This window comes from Toxotes jaculatrix, chromosome 15, assembly GCF_017976425.1.
Source record: "Toxotes jaculatrix isolate fToxJac2 chromosome 15, fToxJac2.pri, whole genome shotgun sequence".
In the NCBI taxonomy this organism is placed as follows: Eukaryota; Metazoa; Chordata; class Actinopteri; family Toxotidae; genus Toxotes; species Toxotes jaculatrix.
The window spans coordinates 14,581,951-14,599,608 of record NC_054408.1 but is presented as its reverse complement, the minus strand read 5'-3'; the positions used below and the strand labels follow the sequence as shown (position 1 = coordinate 14,599,608).

Genomic DNA, 17,658 nt, shown 5'->3' with positions numbered 1-17,658 from the left:
GAGACTGTGCAAAATGAAAGAATGATTTCATAATCCTTCACAGGGCTTAAAATCTTGAAAGCTGCAGGGTTTTGACATGATCAAGATGCTAGTAGTTTATACACAGATGTAAAAGTAATGTTTTTGGATTGTTGTGATATTAATTTTGTCTATGTCGTCTGATCCTAAATTTTAACACAAGGCAGGAAAACTAAACCAATGTTGAAAAAAAAATATATTAGTTGATGAAATGTCTTTCCTCTTAAACAGTTACAGATGTGACTAGTTACCTTTTTTTCATTACATCTTAGCTCTGTTGTGCACTTTATTTCACTTCAACTTACAGGTAACTTGAGCACCATTTCAAAATGTTATTAAGGCTGATAGACAGAGAAAGCAGAACAGGTTAAGTGTGTACCATCAGCTACATAAAACAATCCTCTTTAAACACGCATTGTTCTTGCAGAGACAAAGGCGTGACTCTGAATCTGCAGAGAATCTGGCAACAACAATACAGTATTGGAAAGCCATACCTTAAAAAATACATACATGAGACATATACTGTATATAAGTAAAGTCTGTTCTGAGATTCAACAGTATCTCCTGCACGGAGCCTTGCAGTTCCTTTGGGCATGAGGGGCACATTGTGTTAACAGCAGAGGAGTTCATTCACCAGCACAGAAGACTGGTGGAGTCTCTGTCTTTCTACTGCATGTTTGTGTGAGTGTGTTTGCTTGACCTCATTATATAACATGCAGATAGGTCGCCTTGGTGTCCACTCCTATTACATTTTTGGCGGTGCATCTGTAAAACCCAGTATCCCTACTTGTCGGGTTCTGTATCACCAAGGAACCCTGAGGATTAAGGTAGCGGTTGCCATAGATACGAGCCTGACCCATCACCCTCAGCTGTGTCAGGTCTGGTGTTTCCCAGGTCACTGTTGCCCGAGGTGTTGCTATGGTCAGGCAGGGCAGCTCCACAGCGACTCCTGGCCGTGTGTAGGTCACAGGGGAGGGGCCTTTTGTGATACGTGGTGGATAAGCGACGACAATGACAGGAACCGTGACGACTGAAACTGAGGAGGAGTCGTAACTGGTGGACCTGCAAGTGTAGGTGCCTCGGTCGAACACAGAGGCCTGTTGCACTGTTAGGGTTCCATCTTCTTGGACTGAGTAACGACCTGACTCACCACTCTCACCCCGGGAAAGCACTTTGCCGCTGGGCATGGTCCACGAGAGAGAGCCCTGGGTGTATCCTAGGGTTTGTGGAGCAGGGCAAGGCAGGCGAAGGGTCTCTCCGTTAATGATGCTCACCAAGGAGGCTGTTCTGGTGCTCACCACTGGCTGTGAGACATGGCCATTTGAGCGAGGCGGAGGGCCAATGGGGTGAGGTGATGCAGGTAAACTCAAGCCCCTCTGCTGAGGCTTTTGAGAAACCGGGATTCTTGGATGAAGCCTCTCAGGGGACACTGTGCTTAAGGACCGAGCTGAATCCAATGAGGTTCCGGACTGAGGTGCCTCAATCAAACCAGGACTTTTCTCCACAGGTGGTCCCCTGTGTGGAGATCTGGACTCTTTCTGTGGCTCAGCGACCTCCAGCTCCACGTGTATCCTCGTCTCTCCTCTATCACCTCTCACTACACAAACCAAGGTCCCAGCATCGCTTGCCCGCACACCTCGCAGCTCCAAGGAGCCGTTTCGGTGCACAGTGAGCCGACTGCCATAGTAAGGAGCTGGCAACACGCCGTTTCCAGGCAGAAGCCAGGCCAGACGAGGGGGAGGGGAGCCTTGGGAGGGGCATGGCAAAAGAACAGTTTGGCCTTTCACTGCTCGCTGCTTCGCTGTCGTTGCCACACCCACAACTGTGTTAGCAGAGTTTTTAGTACCTGTGTTATTAGCAGCTATACCACCTCTGCTCCTGCTGTCACCAATAGACACACTACTGCTAATGCCAACATTTCTAGTAACACCACTTGTCCTGCCACCATCTCTACTGGTGATAGCATCATTACTAGCCCTTCCTGCTATGACTTCATTATTATTAGTCCCAGGATTCTTTTCAACACTTTCTCCTCTAACTGTGCTGTGACTGTTACTCACACTATTACTACTGCTACTCACAATGCCAGGTCCATATCTATTTATTCCAGTGTTGTCTGCTTTGATGCCTATATTGCCCGCCCCGCCTACCCCAATACTGATTACACTGCTACCAAGTTGTGTTGTAATCCCACTGACAGGTCTTTTGAATCCAGTTCGACTATCACTCCTAAGGGCAGGATTAGAGCCACTGGTTGCTGTGTAAATGCCAGTGTTTGGTTCAGTGTTTGTTATCCTGCTATTATTATCACTATAGCCATTACTGCCACTGTTATTGCTGCTCAGTTTGCTTGAGGCTCCATTGGTAAATCCATACTGAGTTATTCTTGCATTATTTATGTTGTTCCCTTCTGATCTACTACTACCAGGCCCATTGTTTGTACTTCTTCCTCCCACCTGGCCACTCATTCCATGGTTTGAAGCCTCCACCTCCAGACCCACCACCATGCTCCTCTCCCCAGCTGAGTTGCTTGCTCGACATGTATAGTTTCCTGTGTCAACCTTTTGGGCCAGACGCACCTCCAGAGTTCCATCCGCAACCACCACAATCCTCTCAGAATAATAACCAGAGCCCAAACTTTGTGGGATGATGCGCCGGCCTGGGGAGAACCACGTCACTGTTGGGGCAGGGTCTCCTGTGGCCTGGCAGCGAATTGTGGCGGTTGCTCCCTGACGTACTTTAATGATCTGGTAGCTTCTGTCATCTGTGAAGGTTGGTGGACTTGTCATCATGACCTTCACTTTGACCTTAGGGGAATGAAAAAAATGACAGAATTAATAAGTATTTCTATTTCAATGCTTAAAATGTTGCTTAAGACGAAATTCATATTGACAAAGCCAGTAAACGAATAAAGCAATAAATCCGTCAAAGTAGTAATTAAAGTATAATTAAATTGATGAATTTATATAACCACATTTTAATTGAAGCCATATACCTAAAATAAGATAAAAGAAAATACTGAGGTCATCTCCTGGTAGAAGTGTTTTTCTTACCCTCATTGTGTCTTGACCACCTTGATTTTCAGCATAACACGTATATTCCCCTTCTTCTCCCATACCCACCGCTGGAACCAGTAACGTCCCATTGTCAAACACAGTTAGCCTCCGTGCTCGCCCGCCTCTGTCTTCCCCTTGCAACACACTGTTCACCACGGTTCCATCTGGTAAACTCCAACGAACAGCTGGGTCAGGCAGCCCTGATGCCTGGCAGTCCACCTGCAGGGAACAGGATCAATGTACCAGTGATGCTATCTTAGTTTTTGTGTCTTTTACTGAGATGAAAGCTGTTGGGAAACCACAACGTCTTCCGTTCATAATAAGTAATACATACTCTACTGTGTATTTAAAGATATATCTAGGTCCTTACCAGTAAGCCACCAGAAATTTTGAAGCATTCACAAAATACAAATTAAAAGCTTATAAAAGTTTAAATGAAATAAAAAATGAAAATTTTCCCTGTCCAGAATTTCACCCCACTTGACATTCTTTGTGATAAATATTTATGAGTAAAGTACTATCCCCTGAAGGCCGTTGTAGATGATTCATAACAGCCTATGACCTGGCAGGTCTTTTTCTTTTTGAGTAAAACCATATGAAGCCCTTTTTGATCAATAACAACCAAAAACTTGCCAAAAACTTCCACAGCTTGAAGCAGTGGAAGTTTTTGGCAACATACCCAGAGGCAGAGGACACCCAACACCCACCACTGCCTGAACAAAAAATAGAGTATAAACAGTGGAGGTTTGGAAGACAGACAATTTGGAGAAAAACTCCCTCACCTTTCCTCTGCTAGGTTTGGTGCAATTTTCCAACAATGGGGCAGAATATGTGTGTGATATCATATATGATTCACCATAAAACAAACCTCAGCGGCACAAACCAAAATGCCAATAAAATGGGCAAAAAGTGTGTAAAAATGCCATTAATCATTCAGAGAATCATTCAAACATGTTGATCAAAAGCACCTCATGTGTATTAATTGAAGGCATTAATATCTTTGTACTACATTTACTAAATAATTGCTGGTATGTGTTTAATTTAAAAAAGCATCATTATTAGGAGCAAGGCAGAGAAGCAAGTACTATTACTTTTATTCAGCTCACCTTCAGCGGCTTACCGAGCGACACCATCTGATTGAGTGCTTGTTTTGGCTCGATCTTGGCAGGCTTGGTAGCCACAGACACACGCAGGAGGCGATAATCATCTGCAACCTTGTTGCGTGCAATACAAAGGTAGTCTCCGGCATCTTTCTCTGTTACTGCCTGAGCCGTCAGGGTACCATTAGGATGCACCTTCAGGCGACGGTCAAAACTTTAATTCAAACACAGACAACAACAAAAAAACAGACATATAGAATAAGACACTGAACAAACTGAATTACCACAAAATATAATTTTACAATCAACAAAATTTAAGTGATCTCTTCTTCTTACAAAAACCCACATCCCCTGTACCTGAAATGCATGTCCACCAGTTTCCTGTTAGGGGTCCTCCAAATGATGATGGGAGTTGGGTTGCCAGTTACAGAGCAGTGGAGCTGCAAAATCCCCCCATAGTGGACAGTTGTAGAGGAGGGTGATGTAAAGACAATACGGGCTTTGCTGAAAGGGGAGATGGGCATAGGATGCAAAACAGCTGAGGCTCTGCTTTTGTCAGAGGGGGAAGAAGAAGAAGTAACTCTTGTGTCATTTACAATACTGGGTGAGACTTTGGTGTTATTTGCAGGCACTGTGGAGAGAGGGGAGTGTTTTGTTTTGCTGATGTTGGTAAAGAGTGTGGGGGAGGAAGTGACTGTTTTATTGATTTTAGGGGGTGAGTTTGTGGAACTGGGTTGGTGAGGGTTAGAAGAGGAGTGAGCAGAGCTCGGGCTGAGCGGCAAAGTCCTGGATCTATCAGAGTGCAATGGAGGGGAAAGTTTCGGGGAGTTGAATGGATTTGTGGGCAAAGTTCTTTCTTCATTGACTGAATATGAAGGAGACGTTTTTTTAGTAGCAACTGCTTTTGACTCTTCTTTTCCTGCTCCACCTTCTCTTCTTCCTCCTTCTGCTCCCCCTTCAATTTCTACCCTCACTGTTCTCTTGTCAGTTCCAACAGCATTACTAGCTGTGCACTCATAGCTCCCTGAGTCCTTTGGCCCAACTCTTCGAATATGAAGTGTCCCATTGGGCAAGACAAAGAGGTTGCCATGGAGAAACTGGGATGGGCGAACCAGGGTCCCATCTGGGATTCGCCAGCGCAGAGTTGGTGGTGGGGCACCTCGGGCAGAGCAGTAAGCATAAACAGGCCTCCCTGGAGACAAGAGCAGGTGTTCTTCTCTGGGTTGATGTATCACTGGGGGCAACGAGGACACGTGTACACGCACAGAGACACTGGCAGCACCTGCTGAGTTGGAGGCCACACAGCGATACACTCCTCTGTCACTAGGTAAAGTTACTGAGATATGAAGGGTTCCATTTGTGTACATAAAGATGCGGCTCGGGGAGGGGGCAGCAGACGTCATGACAGAACGATCAGGGAGAACCCAAGACAGCAGAGGGGCAGGGACACCATTCGCCTGGCACTCCAAGAGCAGCTCTCCACCCTGATGAATGGTAGCTTCTCTGTAACTGGCCAGCTGCATCCGAGGGGGGCGGGTCCACACTTCCAGGGTAGTTAACAGCCTGTCATGTTAGAGTAAAGCACACACATGCTCAATATACAAAAAAATAGACAAATGTTCAGCATTTCAAATATACATTTCAAATGAAAACCAGATGTCGTGATTCATTAAGGAAACACTATAATTAATTAACACACATATTGGGTCACACAAATTTTATAGAAAGAGTTCAAACAGAGAGATTTGCATATGTCTTGAGGCTGCTTAAAAATGGTAAATCACGTAGGTTTGTAGCTGTGTCTGCACCTGACAAGTTGAATTTGTTTTTGCAAATTCATTGGGAAAAAAATACCAACACAAGCTACATAATGCTTAGCAATTAAACTGCAGTTTGCCTTAGGCCCATGTAATTATTGTGTCTTATGTTTGTTAGAACTAAATGGTATATAATTCATAAATATTCATAATCTCACCTGTCACGACCCAGGAAGCTGTGTGCACTGCAGATGTATGTGCCCCTGTCCTGCAGTTGAATATTCTGGATTACAAGGGTGCCGTTTGGCAGCACCTCAAAACGCTGAGTCTTGGAGTGGACTGACATCACAGCTCCTGAGAGAGAGAAAAAAAGCAGGACAGAGAGACAGACAGACAGCAAGAGAGAGCAGCAGTAAGCAGACAGAGTGGGGAAAACAGAGACAAATTGGGAAAGAAAGTTAGAGAGTGAGTAAGAGACAGAGGAAAGGAGGAACAGGGACACGCCGAGTGGCACAGTGTGAAGTAAAGTCAGTGATGCAGTGCACAAAATGTTCCATTACTTTCTTGCAATATGTCTTTCCCACATGGCAAGCTAGAGAAAAGCCTATTGTATGCATGCCAGTGCGTAATGATGGGTGTTGATGGGTTATTTCATCAGAGTAAACTGTTCATTCCGTTATAGTACATATTAAAGCTGAGACTGATTTCCTTGCAAATCTCTTCCTTTTCAAACATTCATTGTGTTTTAAATGTACGACTTGTAGTTTTTAACCATATAAATGTTAGGTATATTCACATGCATAATTTAGTTCCAGATGAAAAACAAGGATTTTTGTGTTTCCCAGCATAAATAAAAATATATGCCTGGAGCCTGCTTCAGAGAACAGGATTACTGAGTAATCTGCCAAACTCTGCTGAGGTTTTACAGTCACTGAACCAGATTTGATGGGCCTCCAAGTGGATATCTTGAACAAATGTAAACTGGAGATAAAACCAAATCCTTGAAAATATAAAGTTGTGCCTATTCTCAATGTGTCCATATCCGCAATGCGTGTACCTGTGGCAACCTTAGTCCATGTGATGGAGGGTTTCGGCTCTCCTTGAGCTTCACAAGCCAGATTTGCAGTGCTCTCTGCAGGGAATGACACCGTCCTGATGTGTGGGTCCGCAATTCTTGGTCTGGATCTCACAGCTGGGGTCTATAAAAAAAAGTTAGAAAACAGATTATTCCAACAAATCATGAAATGAATAATAGGAATAACAATTTTAAAACATTGCTCTAATTAAATGACATCTGAGATTAGGGCTCCACTTATGAAATTTCTACAGCTTTACAAAGCTGCAGCACTGTGTTGGTCTTGGAGTTTTAATTTTTCAACTAAACAGTGTGTGACTGGAAACTTGCAAGTGAAGCTCAACCTAAGTACAGCATAGCCTCAATTAATAAAAAATGAGAATTGTCTGCTAGCAAAATACCAAAACTTTATCAGAAAAGTGTGATAAACTGATGGCTATTTTAAACAACAAACAAACAAACAAAAAAAAACCAATACTGATATGAATATGTAAATTCCACAGTAAATGTTTTAGAAAAGTTTGTAACTTTATTTATTTATTTGTTTTTAGCTGAAATGTTAAGCATGATTGTGGAATGAGATCGCAAATTCAATACAGCATTACTGTGATCCCAGATTTAGAATGACTCATTGCTGGTGGAACCAGTGGTTTGGTCTGCAGTGACTTGCCAACACAGCTATGAGAATTAATTAACAATTGATTATTTAAATCTCTTGGGATTAGGTTCTAAAAACACAAACTGTTGTTGCTAATGAAACATACAGTATGTTTTTCATCTCTTCTTTAGATCTGACAGGGACTCTGGCAGAGCTCTGGAAAAATCCATGAAGAATTGTCATAAACATCCCTCAGGTTTAATAGCAGGTCATGTGGATACAGATTAGACTATTTTCAGATATATTGTGCGTTTTCTGCTGAGCCTTTGCCCAAGGGCTTGCACAATCGAGTGTAGTGTGTGTGTTTGTGTCTGTGTGTGTGCGTTGTTATTTTCTGGGCCAGCACTCGCTTAGAAAGGAAATGTTAATTTGAGTTTCCCTTAGCTGACAACAAAGAAGAATAGTTGTATATGCATGGACTGCAAACTACATTTAAAAGTGCACTTAAAGAAATGACTAATTGCATGAGTGACTGAAATCAAGGAATGAATAAATGATAAAACATTAGATAAAGTAGCAATTGAATTAACAAATAAAGAACAAATTGTGGTCCTACTTTAGCCATTGTCTTGTTGCAATTTATGGGTTTGCTCTAAAACCCATTTTGGGTAAAAGTATCAGCAAAATGCTATATTATGTTATTTGAATCAATCTGAACTCACCCCAGGGACAACAGGGAGCGAAGAGGAGGGGGACAAGTGTGGCCTGCTGCTGTGTGAATCAGGAATAGAATTAGCTCCGGGGTTCTTCCAGTCAGGAGGTGATCGACTCTGGTTTGGAGCCCCAGAAACAGGCCTCCCTCGGGGATCAACTTGGCCAATGCTTGGCCTCTCTCTAGATGATGCTCTTGTACTTGTTGATGTCATTGTTGTGGTACTAGGTGTACTAGAAGTAGATGCCCTAGTAGTGGTTGGAGAGGTTTTGGCTGCAGCCATTCTAGTACTAGTAGTAGAAGTGGTAGTTGTAGTAGTAGATGTAGTAGTGGGTTTAGGGTTTAGAGTTGTGGGAGCATCTTTGAATGCGATTTTAGTACTTGTAGAAGCAGTAGTAGTAAAAGTAGTGGTAGAAGTGCTAGTTGAGGAAGTGGTAGTGGAAGCAGTGGGTGTAAGTATAGGAGCTGTGGTAGTACTAGAAGATGTAGCAGTAGTTGTAGTACTTCTGGTGGAGCTAAATGTTGGAATGATAACAGTAGTTGTAGTAGATGTGACTGGATATGTTGTCACAGGAGTAGTTGTTGTGGGAAGTGCGTCCTCACTAATCGTAGTGCTTTCAGCAGAACTAGTAGAAGGTGTACTCCTGAGAGTGGTTGAAGGAGTTGAGATTTTTACAGTAGCAGCTATAGCAGGAGTGGGTACTGTGGAGGACACAACTGAGGAGTGAGCAGAAGAGAGAGGTACAACCAACAAATTCCTCTCCTGCTCCTCACTGTGCTCTCTTGGGGGACTATCAACATGTTTTCCTAAGGCTGTGTGTGTTTTTGTGTGTATCTGTATGCCATGTGTGAGCGTGCCGGCGTGTGCGTCTGGCACATGTGCCTGTGAGATCACAACATTAGAGTGTGTGGGTGCTGGTGTCGCTGTGTTGGAGAGGTTGGACTCTGCAGTGTCTGGGATGTCGACTGAGTTAGTCATGTCTATATGTGTCTGTGTGTGAGAGGGGGATAATGAGGTGGAGGAGGTGGCAGAGGGACTCGATGAGGGGGAGGCAGATTCTGAGGAGATACCAAGAGTGTAAGAAACAGGGTGGGACAGAGGATTCAGTGTCACATCATTTGGAGCAGTCTCAATACTGTGATTCCTTGTCAACAAAATAACTGGAGATGTGGTTGTTGACCCTAGCAACAACATATTCATTTTCTCTGTGACAGTGTCAGGTGATGCGGTTTGTGACCTCTGGTTTACAGGGTCAGGAAGAAGTCGGGGTGGGGTCAAAGGTTGCACTCTGGGCCTTTTGATGATTCGTCTCTGCTGTCCGATCCTCCTGCGAGAGTTCCAAGGGCTTTGAGGTCTAGAGTTTGGAACCAAATTAGGCAAAACTCCCTGCCGGGGATTGTGAGGCCTGGTTCTAGATGGGTTGGGGATTGCACCTCTGTCACCTCCTTCAGATGGTTCTGTGACAATTTCATTAGTTCCAGAGACTGGCTTAGATGTAACGGGTTCTTTTTGTATCTCTGGGTTTGTCACTGTCTCTGTCTGTGGACCTGGATTCTGAGGCTGTGTATGTGTCTTGGTCTCGATGTCTATCTGAGTTTCTGTTGACCTCTCATTCCCTCTCTCTGTCTCTGTGTCTGTTTTTGTCTCTGTGTGTGTCTGTATTTTTGTGAGAACGGGACTGATGGGCTGTAGGCCTTCCTGTTGTAGAACAGTGTCATCCACAGAGGACCCTTCAGTTTCTGCTTCCACCCCTGCTTCCTCAGCTCTACCTCTCTCGGTATCATCCGCCCCCTTATTTCTTGCTGTTTCTCTGTCTTTGCCTCTTCCCACCGGTTCAGCTGTGGGCTTTCCTGCTGTGTTGGGTTGGCTGTTATTAGTCTGAGCAGTTTTTTGACGAATCTTAGCCAGTAGGTCAGCCCATTTCTGAGGGTCTAATCTTTGTTTGTTTGTAGTGAGTCTATGTCTGTTGTCAAAGCGGTTTCTTCTCTGGTCAATGGAGGATACAGGCCCTCCTCCTCTCCTCAAAGGGCCTTCTCTCGCAGGCCCACGTCTTCTGGGTTTTCCAATTGGATAACGTCTGTTAGGGGGAGGTTGGTGAGGCCTTGGACGCTTCCCATTACCAACAAAAGTTCTCTCTTCTTCTTCCTCTTCAACCCCTGATCCTTCTTCCAATTGATGTAGTAAAGGGGCTCGTACCTTGGTAGACCGGCCAGCTGCTGACTGTGGTCCTCTGGGAAATGAAGTCCTAAGTGGAGGGGGTTGTTTTGGTTTTAATTCCAACTGCACTGACAGAGAATCACTACCATAACGGTTGACCGCGATGCAGCGGTAATGACCAGCATCCCTCAGAGAAGGGTTAGCTAGAGACAGACTCCCATTTGGTCTTATAGTGAGTCCACCTGATACAGCTAATCCAGACCGTATTATATTTCCATCTGGCAACACCCAACTCATATGAGGTTCTGGTGAAGCAGATGCCTTGCAGGACAGACTGACAGGCTCTCCAACTGTTCCGGTGACAGGAGGTCCCACTTGCTCTCCTGAGGGCGGGACAGAGGATTCCTCCACTACCAAGCGCAGGGGGAGAACATCTACCTCTCTGCCAACCTGGGCTACACAGTAGTAAATCCCAGCATCTGACACCTGTGCTTTTTGTAGAAGTAAACCAGAGGCTGAGGCCTGGAGCCTACCATCCAGGCTGTTGGAGGGGGAGATGAGCTTGGATCCATCTGGGAGAATCCACTGTACTTTGGGGGTGCCAGAACTTAAAAGAGGGCAGGAGAGCTCCACCTTACTGCCTGATACTGCTGCCATTGTTGTGGTAGTATGATTAGTTGAAATCATAACCCATGGGTGAGAAGCAGGGGATGATGTTGAGGGATAAGATGTAGGGCCAGGATGAGCAGAAACTCTTGTTGAGTATATAAGGCGAACTTTGTGTCCAGTAGACTGCGCTCTGTTAAGTTGGATGCTTATAGCTGGCTGCAGTAACCACTGTGGTCTGACTTTAACAGAAGCTTTCACTCCAGTGTGATAATATCCGTCTGTCTCTGCTGCCTGCCTGTAGCGGTAGGCCAATGCCGGGGGTTTACTCAGCATGATTTCCCTCTCAAGGCGAACTGCAGTCTCACTGTAGTAAGCCAGAATCCTCCAAAGTTTCTCATAGCTATGTCTCTCTACAGGGCACTCCAGGGAGAGCGACAGAGCGAGAGGGAGAGGAGACGAGGAGGAAAGGGACAAATCTGGAGGAGGAGCAATATCCTGAGAGTCCGAAGACTGACTGATGTTGCAACTCAGATCGACGCTGTTCCCTTGTTGGTCAGACAGACTCACAGATGCGCTGCCTAAAGGCTCTCTGAAGCTCTCACTTGATTGAATTTCACTGAGTTCGGTTTCCAAAGGTATGTTTCTTCCTGCGGACGGGATAACAGGTGAGGTACACGATAGTTCAGGCTGATCAAGCAAGCCCTGCCCTTGAAGGGACATAGGTGACTCGCAAGTTGGACACTGAGGGCCACTGGGACATTTCATTAAGCCTAATTGAAAGAGAGAGACAGAGAAAATTATGTTATTAAAGTCTCAACTGTCATATCAACTGTGTGTAACATCATAGCAACTATGCAAACATATTAGTGCACAATTCAGCTATCAGCACATATTTGCTGTGCCGTATATTAGACATCACAGCTCTTTTTAAGCATTCATTACCCTTTATATCTCTTACTAATTAGGTACGGTTTCTTCATCTACTCATAAATCAGAAAAATGCATCACTTCATTATAACAGAGCAATCATTAGCCTATATTTCAGCTGCCTGCACACATCAATGCTGTCATCATGGATTAGTCATGGCAGGTTAAGTCTGGCATATCAATGAGACACATTTCACGGTCCAGCCTTCTTTCACATCTCAATAACAGCCACAAGACAGACTGGAAGAGATACAGAAAATGGGATGAAACAATGTGTGATGAAAAGCAGGTGGGGAGATGTCAGAAGCATCAAGATAACAAAACCAGATGCATCTGAACGTAAATCAGCTGGAGCTTATCAAATCTTTCTATCTTCTGGCTGGATTTGACATAATATATTTTAGTCATTAGACTGCTTGTACAGTGAAATTATCAACAAATGAGTTTTCTGTTTCTAAATCCATTCCCCGTATTACTTTTCACCTTTGCTTATCTCTTTCCTCTCCCTTATTCACTGATTCAACCCACATGTTGCTTTAACAGTGGCCTTCCCATGTGTGAGACAAGGGAAAACAAGTGAAAAGAAATAATATTTCAGGCATAACAATAACCTGGGTGAGCCAGACTCCATGTGAGAAACCAGTTCATCCTACAGTCGCAACTCCATGGATTGTCCTGCAGCACAAGAGTCTCAAGCAGAGGTGCTGTTGCTAAGGTGTCTTTGGGCAGTGTGGTTAGGCTGTTGTTGGACAGGTCTAGGTGTCTAAAGGAAAGAGAGAGCAAAGAAAAGATTGAGATGAAGGGGAGGGAGAACACAGAGGTTGAATCAAAGTCATAGAGGGATGGAGAAAAGGACATGGGAATGGGAAGTGATCAGTGAGAGGTGACAGGTTAGAGGTAAGAAAATCATCCATCATTTTTATCATCAACATCACCTTCATGTTCAGACCCAAGTTATGCTTATACTCAGCAGTACGAGTACGAGTGAAGGTGAAGAGACTAAGGTTAAGAGATTAAGATTTAGGGGTAGAGACTAAAGTTGGTGCATCTTTAAATACCAATAACCAGGTGGAAACCTTTTGTTTTCAACAAGGGTCAATCCACTATTCCATTATTTCCATTTTAACTATATTTTGTAGTCACTTGATCGTAAATCAGCTCAGTTCCAGAGAGAGTGTGTGTGTGTGTGTGTGTGTGTTTTTTTCTCCCCATTTTTGGATCAAAAATGTTGGTTTGTCCAATGCAGCAGTAACAGACTTTACAACAGAGTTATGTTAAGTTGAATGCTAAGTTAACATTCTTTGCCGTTCTCACTGTCAGAGATACGAGTACAAAAATATCTGCTTACTTTCAAAACTAAACTTTCAAATATATAGTAACTTGCCCAACAGTGATTTTTTGCATTATGTGCATTAAGTATCAGAGCTCACCTGAGTGTGGAGAAGTAGTATGTATTAAGGAGGGACAGTGTGCACAGAGTGTGAGGGTGCAGCTGATGCAGCCTGTTCCCTTGCAGACGTAGCAGCCTGAGGCTAGGCAGCTGGAGCAGGGCTCGTGGATGGATATGCTGGAGGAGGTTGTGATCCAAGTACAGACGCAGCAGTGAGGTCAGGCCAGAGAAGGTCAGAGATGAAGAGATCTCTCTCAGCTTGTTATAGCTCAGCTTTAGTATCTGCGGGGGTGGAGGAAATGAAGTGAGCGGAAGAAATGAAGGATTAGTAGAGCAATCAAATAACAGACATCAAGGCTGATGAAGAAACCGAGTCTGTGCTACGGTCATAAGTCTTTCACTGGACACCACATGCTTGTAAATTGAATTTATGACAAATGATGTGCAGAGAATTGGAATGAGAATACAAGAAGAGTTGTATAACAGAAACTATTTGTAAGCAAAAAAGACTGAATACACCCTGTGTAAATATAAAAAAGATGAGGAAATATTTCGTGCCTCTCAACATCTCACATGTAAAAATGGAGAAAATAGCCCAAAGCATATAACCAGATAATATATTCATGCTGAGAGTTTACGGGGTCAGAGCGAGAAAAACTAAAAGGATATTCTATCAGTGGGGGTCCTAAACTTTTCAAATATGAATTTTAGCTCTTTATCCTTAGCAGAAGACTCCAGGGGATCTATTGCTATTCTAGTCATGTGTGGAGAACACACCAAAAATTTAAGAAGGCACACCATGAAAACCAGGTTGTGGAATTGTGTTTCTGTGAGGCTTATGATAAATCTGCTCTCCAGGGAGGCTACTTAGCTGGAAGAGTTCCAGCTGCTGACAGATCTAGCACATGACGATGTCAGCACATGGAAATATGGATCCTATTATCACACAATGGCAAATATATCAGCATCTGCCTGGGAGATGAAGGGAACAATTGCTTGTTGAGTAATATCACTTCCCCATGGACTGCTAACTCTGCCCTTAGGTGGCTGCTAAAATGTCCAGTGTGTTTCCTTGTCTCTGAGCAGTGAAAGTGAATGATGGTGCATAAATTTTGCATTAGTTGTACAGAAATTAGAAAAAATGTGCTGAAAATGTGAACAGAACCCTTGTAAACTGTTAATTTGCATACTAGTTTCACAGATCAAATGTAAAATTGATCCTTTTATGAATCCATTTATTATTAATAGTGTGACTGTGAGGTTTAGGCACATTTGTCTACGTCGCATCCTCTCTAAACAGAACCAAACCCTTTTGACAAATGCTATATATCTTGATGATCCCTACATTACTCATGACGTTCAAAACTAAAAATTTGTCAAACAGTTTAAGTACCTTCATCTCTCATCGTTAGGGAGCTTTCAATCGTTTGAAAACTACAAGCACTACACATGTAGTGCTTGTAGTTTTCAACAAGCACTACACATGTAGAAAGTTTAAGAGCTGAGCTTTCTGCAGTGAAGCACATTTGAAATAGTGCAGGAGCCCCTGCATGGTCCTCCCTGCCTGAGGCTGGAGAGATTAAAGTAAACCCTATGAAGACTTGCTCCAGGTTTGATTTTCACATCTGTGTTCTGCAAAAACCTTCATCTCCAAAGGCTCAAAGGGTAAATGAGGTTTATTGTCCACATTAACAGTAATATATTTATAATCCAGCATCAGTAGTTTGGTTTGGCAAAAGGACAGTTCAGGATACTTTTACTGTTGGCTGATGTTTGCTGCCTGAGAGACAGGTCTACTGTAGTTCCATAATGAAGAACTGTAAGTAAGTAAGAACAAGCAGAGGTATCTGTAAGATCACTTTCTAGCTCCAGTGCCACAAAATGCTGATCATCTTCTGGTGTTGATTCTCTGTTTTGGATTCTGTAATTCTAATATAGAGGACCAGAGGGAGAATTTGGGTTGTTGTTGCTCCTTTTCCTGTTTACCTGCAGTGATTTCATATCTTTGAACATTGCATCTGGGAGATGGTGCAGGTCATTGCTGTGGAGCATGAGGAGCTCCACCCTCTTTAGCCCCGCCAGTGAACTGTCATGGATCCTGCTGATGCTGTTGAACCTAGAAGCACAGAAACAGAATCGTCAAACTAAGACATTAACAAGTCCACAAATGTATTATTATCATTATTGATACTGAACTCTGTGGGTAGGTTAGAAAGGTAGATTATGGCTTCTCATCTGTGTATGTTTACATGCAAGCATGCATACTTTCAAGTGTGTGTGTGTGTCTTTCCTACCCTAAGTTTATGCGTCGCGTGTGTGCAGGCAGGCCAGGAGGTATAGTGAGCAAGGAGCGAAAGGTACAGTGGACTTCGCTGGCCTGGTAGCAGTTACAGCTCCTGGGACAGGATTGGCCCCTGGGCACCACAAATGTCAGCACCAGGAGAGCCAGCAGTGTGGCAGGAACACACACACTCCGATACATCTTCACTCAGCAAGAGGGGAAGCTACAGTGAGATAATCACTGCCAAAGAGGAAAAGGAAGTCAAGAATAACAGAGAGGAGCAAGTCAGTTTTATTTATACAGCCCCAAATCACAAATTTGACTCAAGGGGATTTGCAGTCTGTATAACATATGTCACCCTCTATCCTTAGAGCCATTCTGGAGCCATACTGACACACTACACCTGTCTCAAACAAAACAGACCTTTTTTGCTAACTACACATATCTGATGGGGTGATTGATTGACACACATATGACAATATAAATCAAAGAACATGTCAAAAAGCGCAGAAGGATTCAATCATAAAGAGAGAATAAAGGAGATGCGTAAAATTAGACCTCAAAGAAACTCTCCCGTTCTCGCTCTCTCTCTCTTTCTCTCTCTCCCTTTTAATCTCACACAAGCGCACAAATGCACTTAAATCATTGAAATTCATCAAACCAACTGTAGAGCGTTGGCTGCGAGACGCTTTTCAACTTGACGCTGAAATAAAAAATAAATTAAGCACTGTAGCAAGAAGCCTCCGTGATTACTGTAATGCATATAGTCATGGTTGATAGGAACGTACCTTGAAATCCTTTGGTCCGGAGGAGTGAGTTATTTCACGGAATTATTCATTTTGCCCGCCAAATGCTGATTTTAATCCAACTGCGCTTTTCTGAAATTTGATATGTAATTAACCAGTTTATTCGCTCATTAGATCCGAGTCTGCTGAACCTGGAGGGAGATATTCCCCCCACCCCACCCCACCCCAAAAAAGAAAAGTTGTCACCAGTTGTCACTAAAGAGAACAAGCAAAACGAGAAAAAGTAGTAACACTTTTGTCAACTTGTAGCACGACAAAAAAATTAAGCAAAAAAACTACTTTTAGTAACATCCAACAGGTCCTCTTGTGCGTCTGATTGGAATGAAAAGTAGCGCTGGAAGCGGCAGGCGGAGTATTTACAAACGCGTCTGGCGCAGTGTGAATGTGTGTGTGTGTGTGGGTGTGGGTGTATGTGTGTGTGTGTGCGGTGGTGTGGATGACAATGGATGTGTGTGTGTGAGTGTGTATTTTATCTTAGGAAAGGGGACTGGACTGAAGTGAACTTAGAGTGACGCTCAGGCGGAGGGGGTCTATTCCAAGGAGGGGCTTTCTGGAAACACAGAGGCAGCGAGTTTCTGCGCTTCAGGCTGCTGCTTTTGTCATATCCTCACACTGTATGTAGGCCACACAAATGTGCATCTTCCCGATGAGATGCGGCTCATTTTACACCATCTGCCTCAGCTGTTGCAGAACTAATTTTGCAACTTCTCTGCTCCCTTTATCTCCACTTTATCCTTGTTTTGGGATTCAGTATCTCTATTCGCCTCATCGGTGTATTTTAATAAATACTATTCTAATATGTGTTTTCTTTCAAGTTGGCTGGAAGTTGCGGCAGGGCATGAACAGTAATTTTTGCAATACTGTGATTGTGGATTCCTCCAGAACCCCTCCACCCCCGACCCCCAGGAATTTTACAGCCAGCCACATTTTGAAGATGTTTAGTCCAAAGGATGTCAGATTTAGCCTTCAAAACCCATCATGAGTTTTTTTTTTTTTTGGGGGGGGGGGGGGGGGGGGTAAAATAACTACCATACAGCAAACTGTTGCTGTTTCTGTTTAAAAGACATGGTCCTACAGTTGGAAAGTTTTGGTGATATTGTACAAAACTGTGGCCTTGACAGCTGCAACCATCTCCATTCCACCACACTCAGTTCAGGGAACAGTGGGACCC

The 17,658-nt window shown here is 43.7% G+C and overlaps 1 protein-coding gene across 1 annotated transcript; it reads right to left on the bottom strand.

The window, feature by feature from the left end:
• Window positions 1–584: 584 nt before the first annotated feature.
• On the bottom strand, window positions 585–16,534 carry LOC121194630 (matrix-remodeling-associated protein 5-like). The gene is made up of 12 exons (XM_041057594.1): window positions 16,470–16,534; window positions 15,695–15,921; window positions 15,387–15,516; window positions 13,441–13,682; window positions 12,622–12,773; window positions 8,327–11,853; window positions 6,989–7,130; window positions 6,150–6,285; window positions 4,532–5,737; window positions 4,181–4,388; window positions 3,072–3,293; window positions 585–2,825 (listed from the first exon to the last, which is right to left on the bottom strand). The coding sequence occupies exons 2-12, from the start codon at window positions 15,880–15,882 to the stop codon at window positions 723–725; spliced, it is 8,256 nt and encodes a 2,751-aa protein (XP_040913528.1). The 5' UTR covers window positions 15,883–15,921; window positions 16,470–16,534; the 3' UTR covers window positions 585–722.
• Between the last annotated feature and the right edge of the window lie 1,124 nt (window positions 16,535–17,658).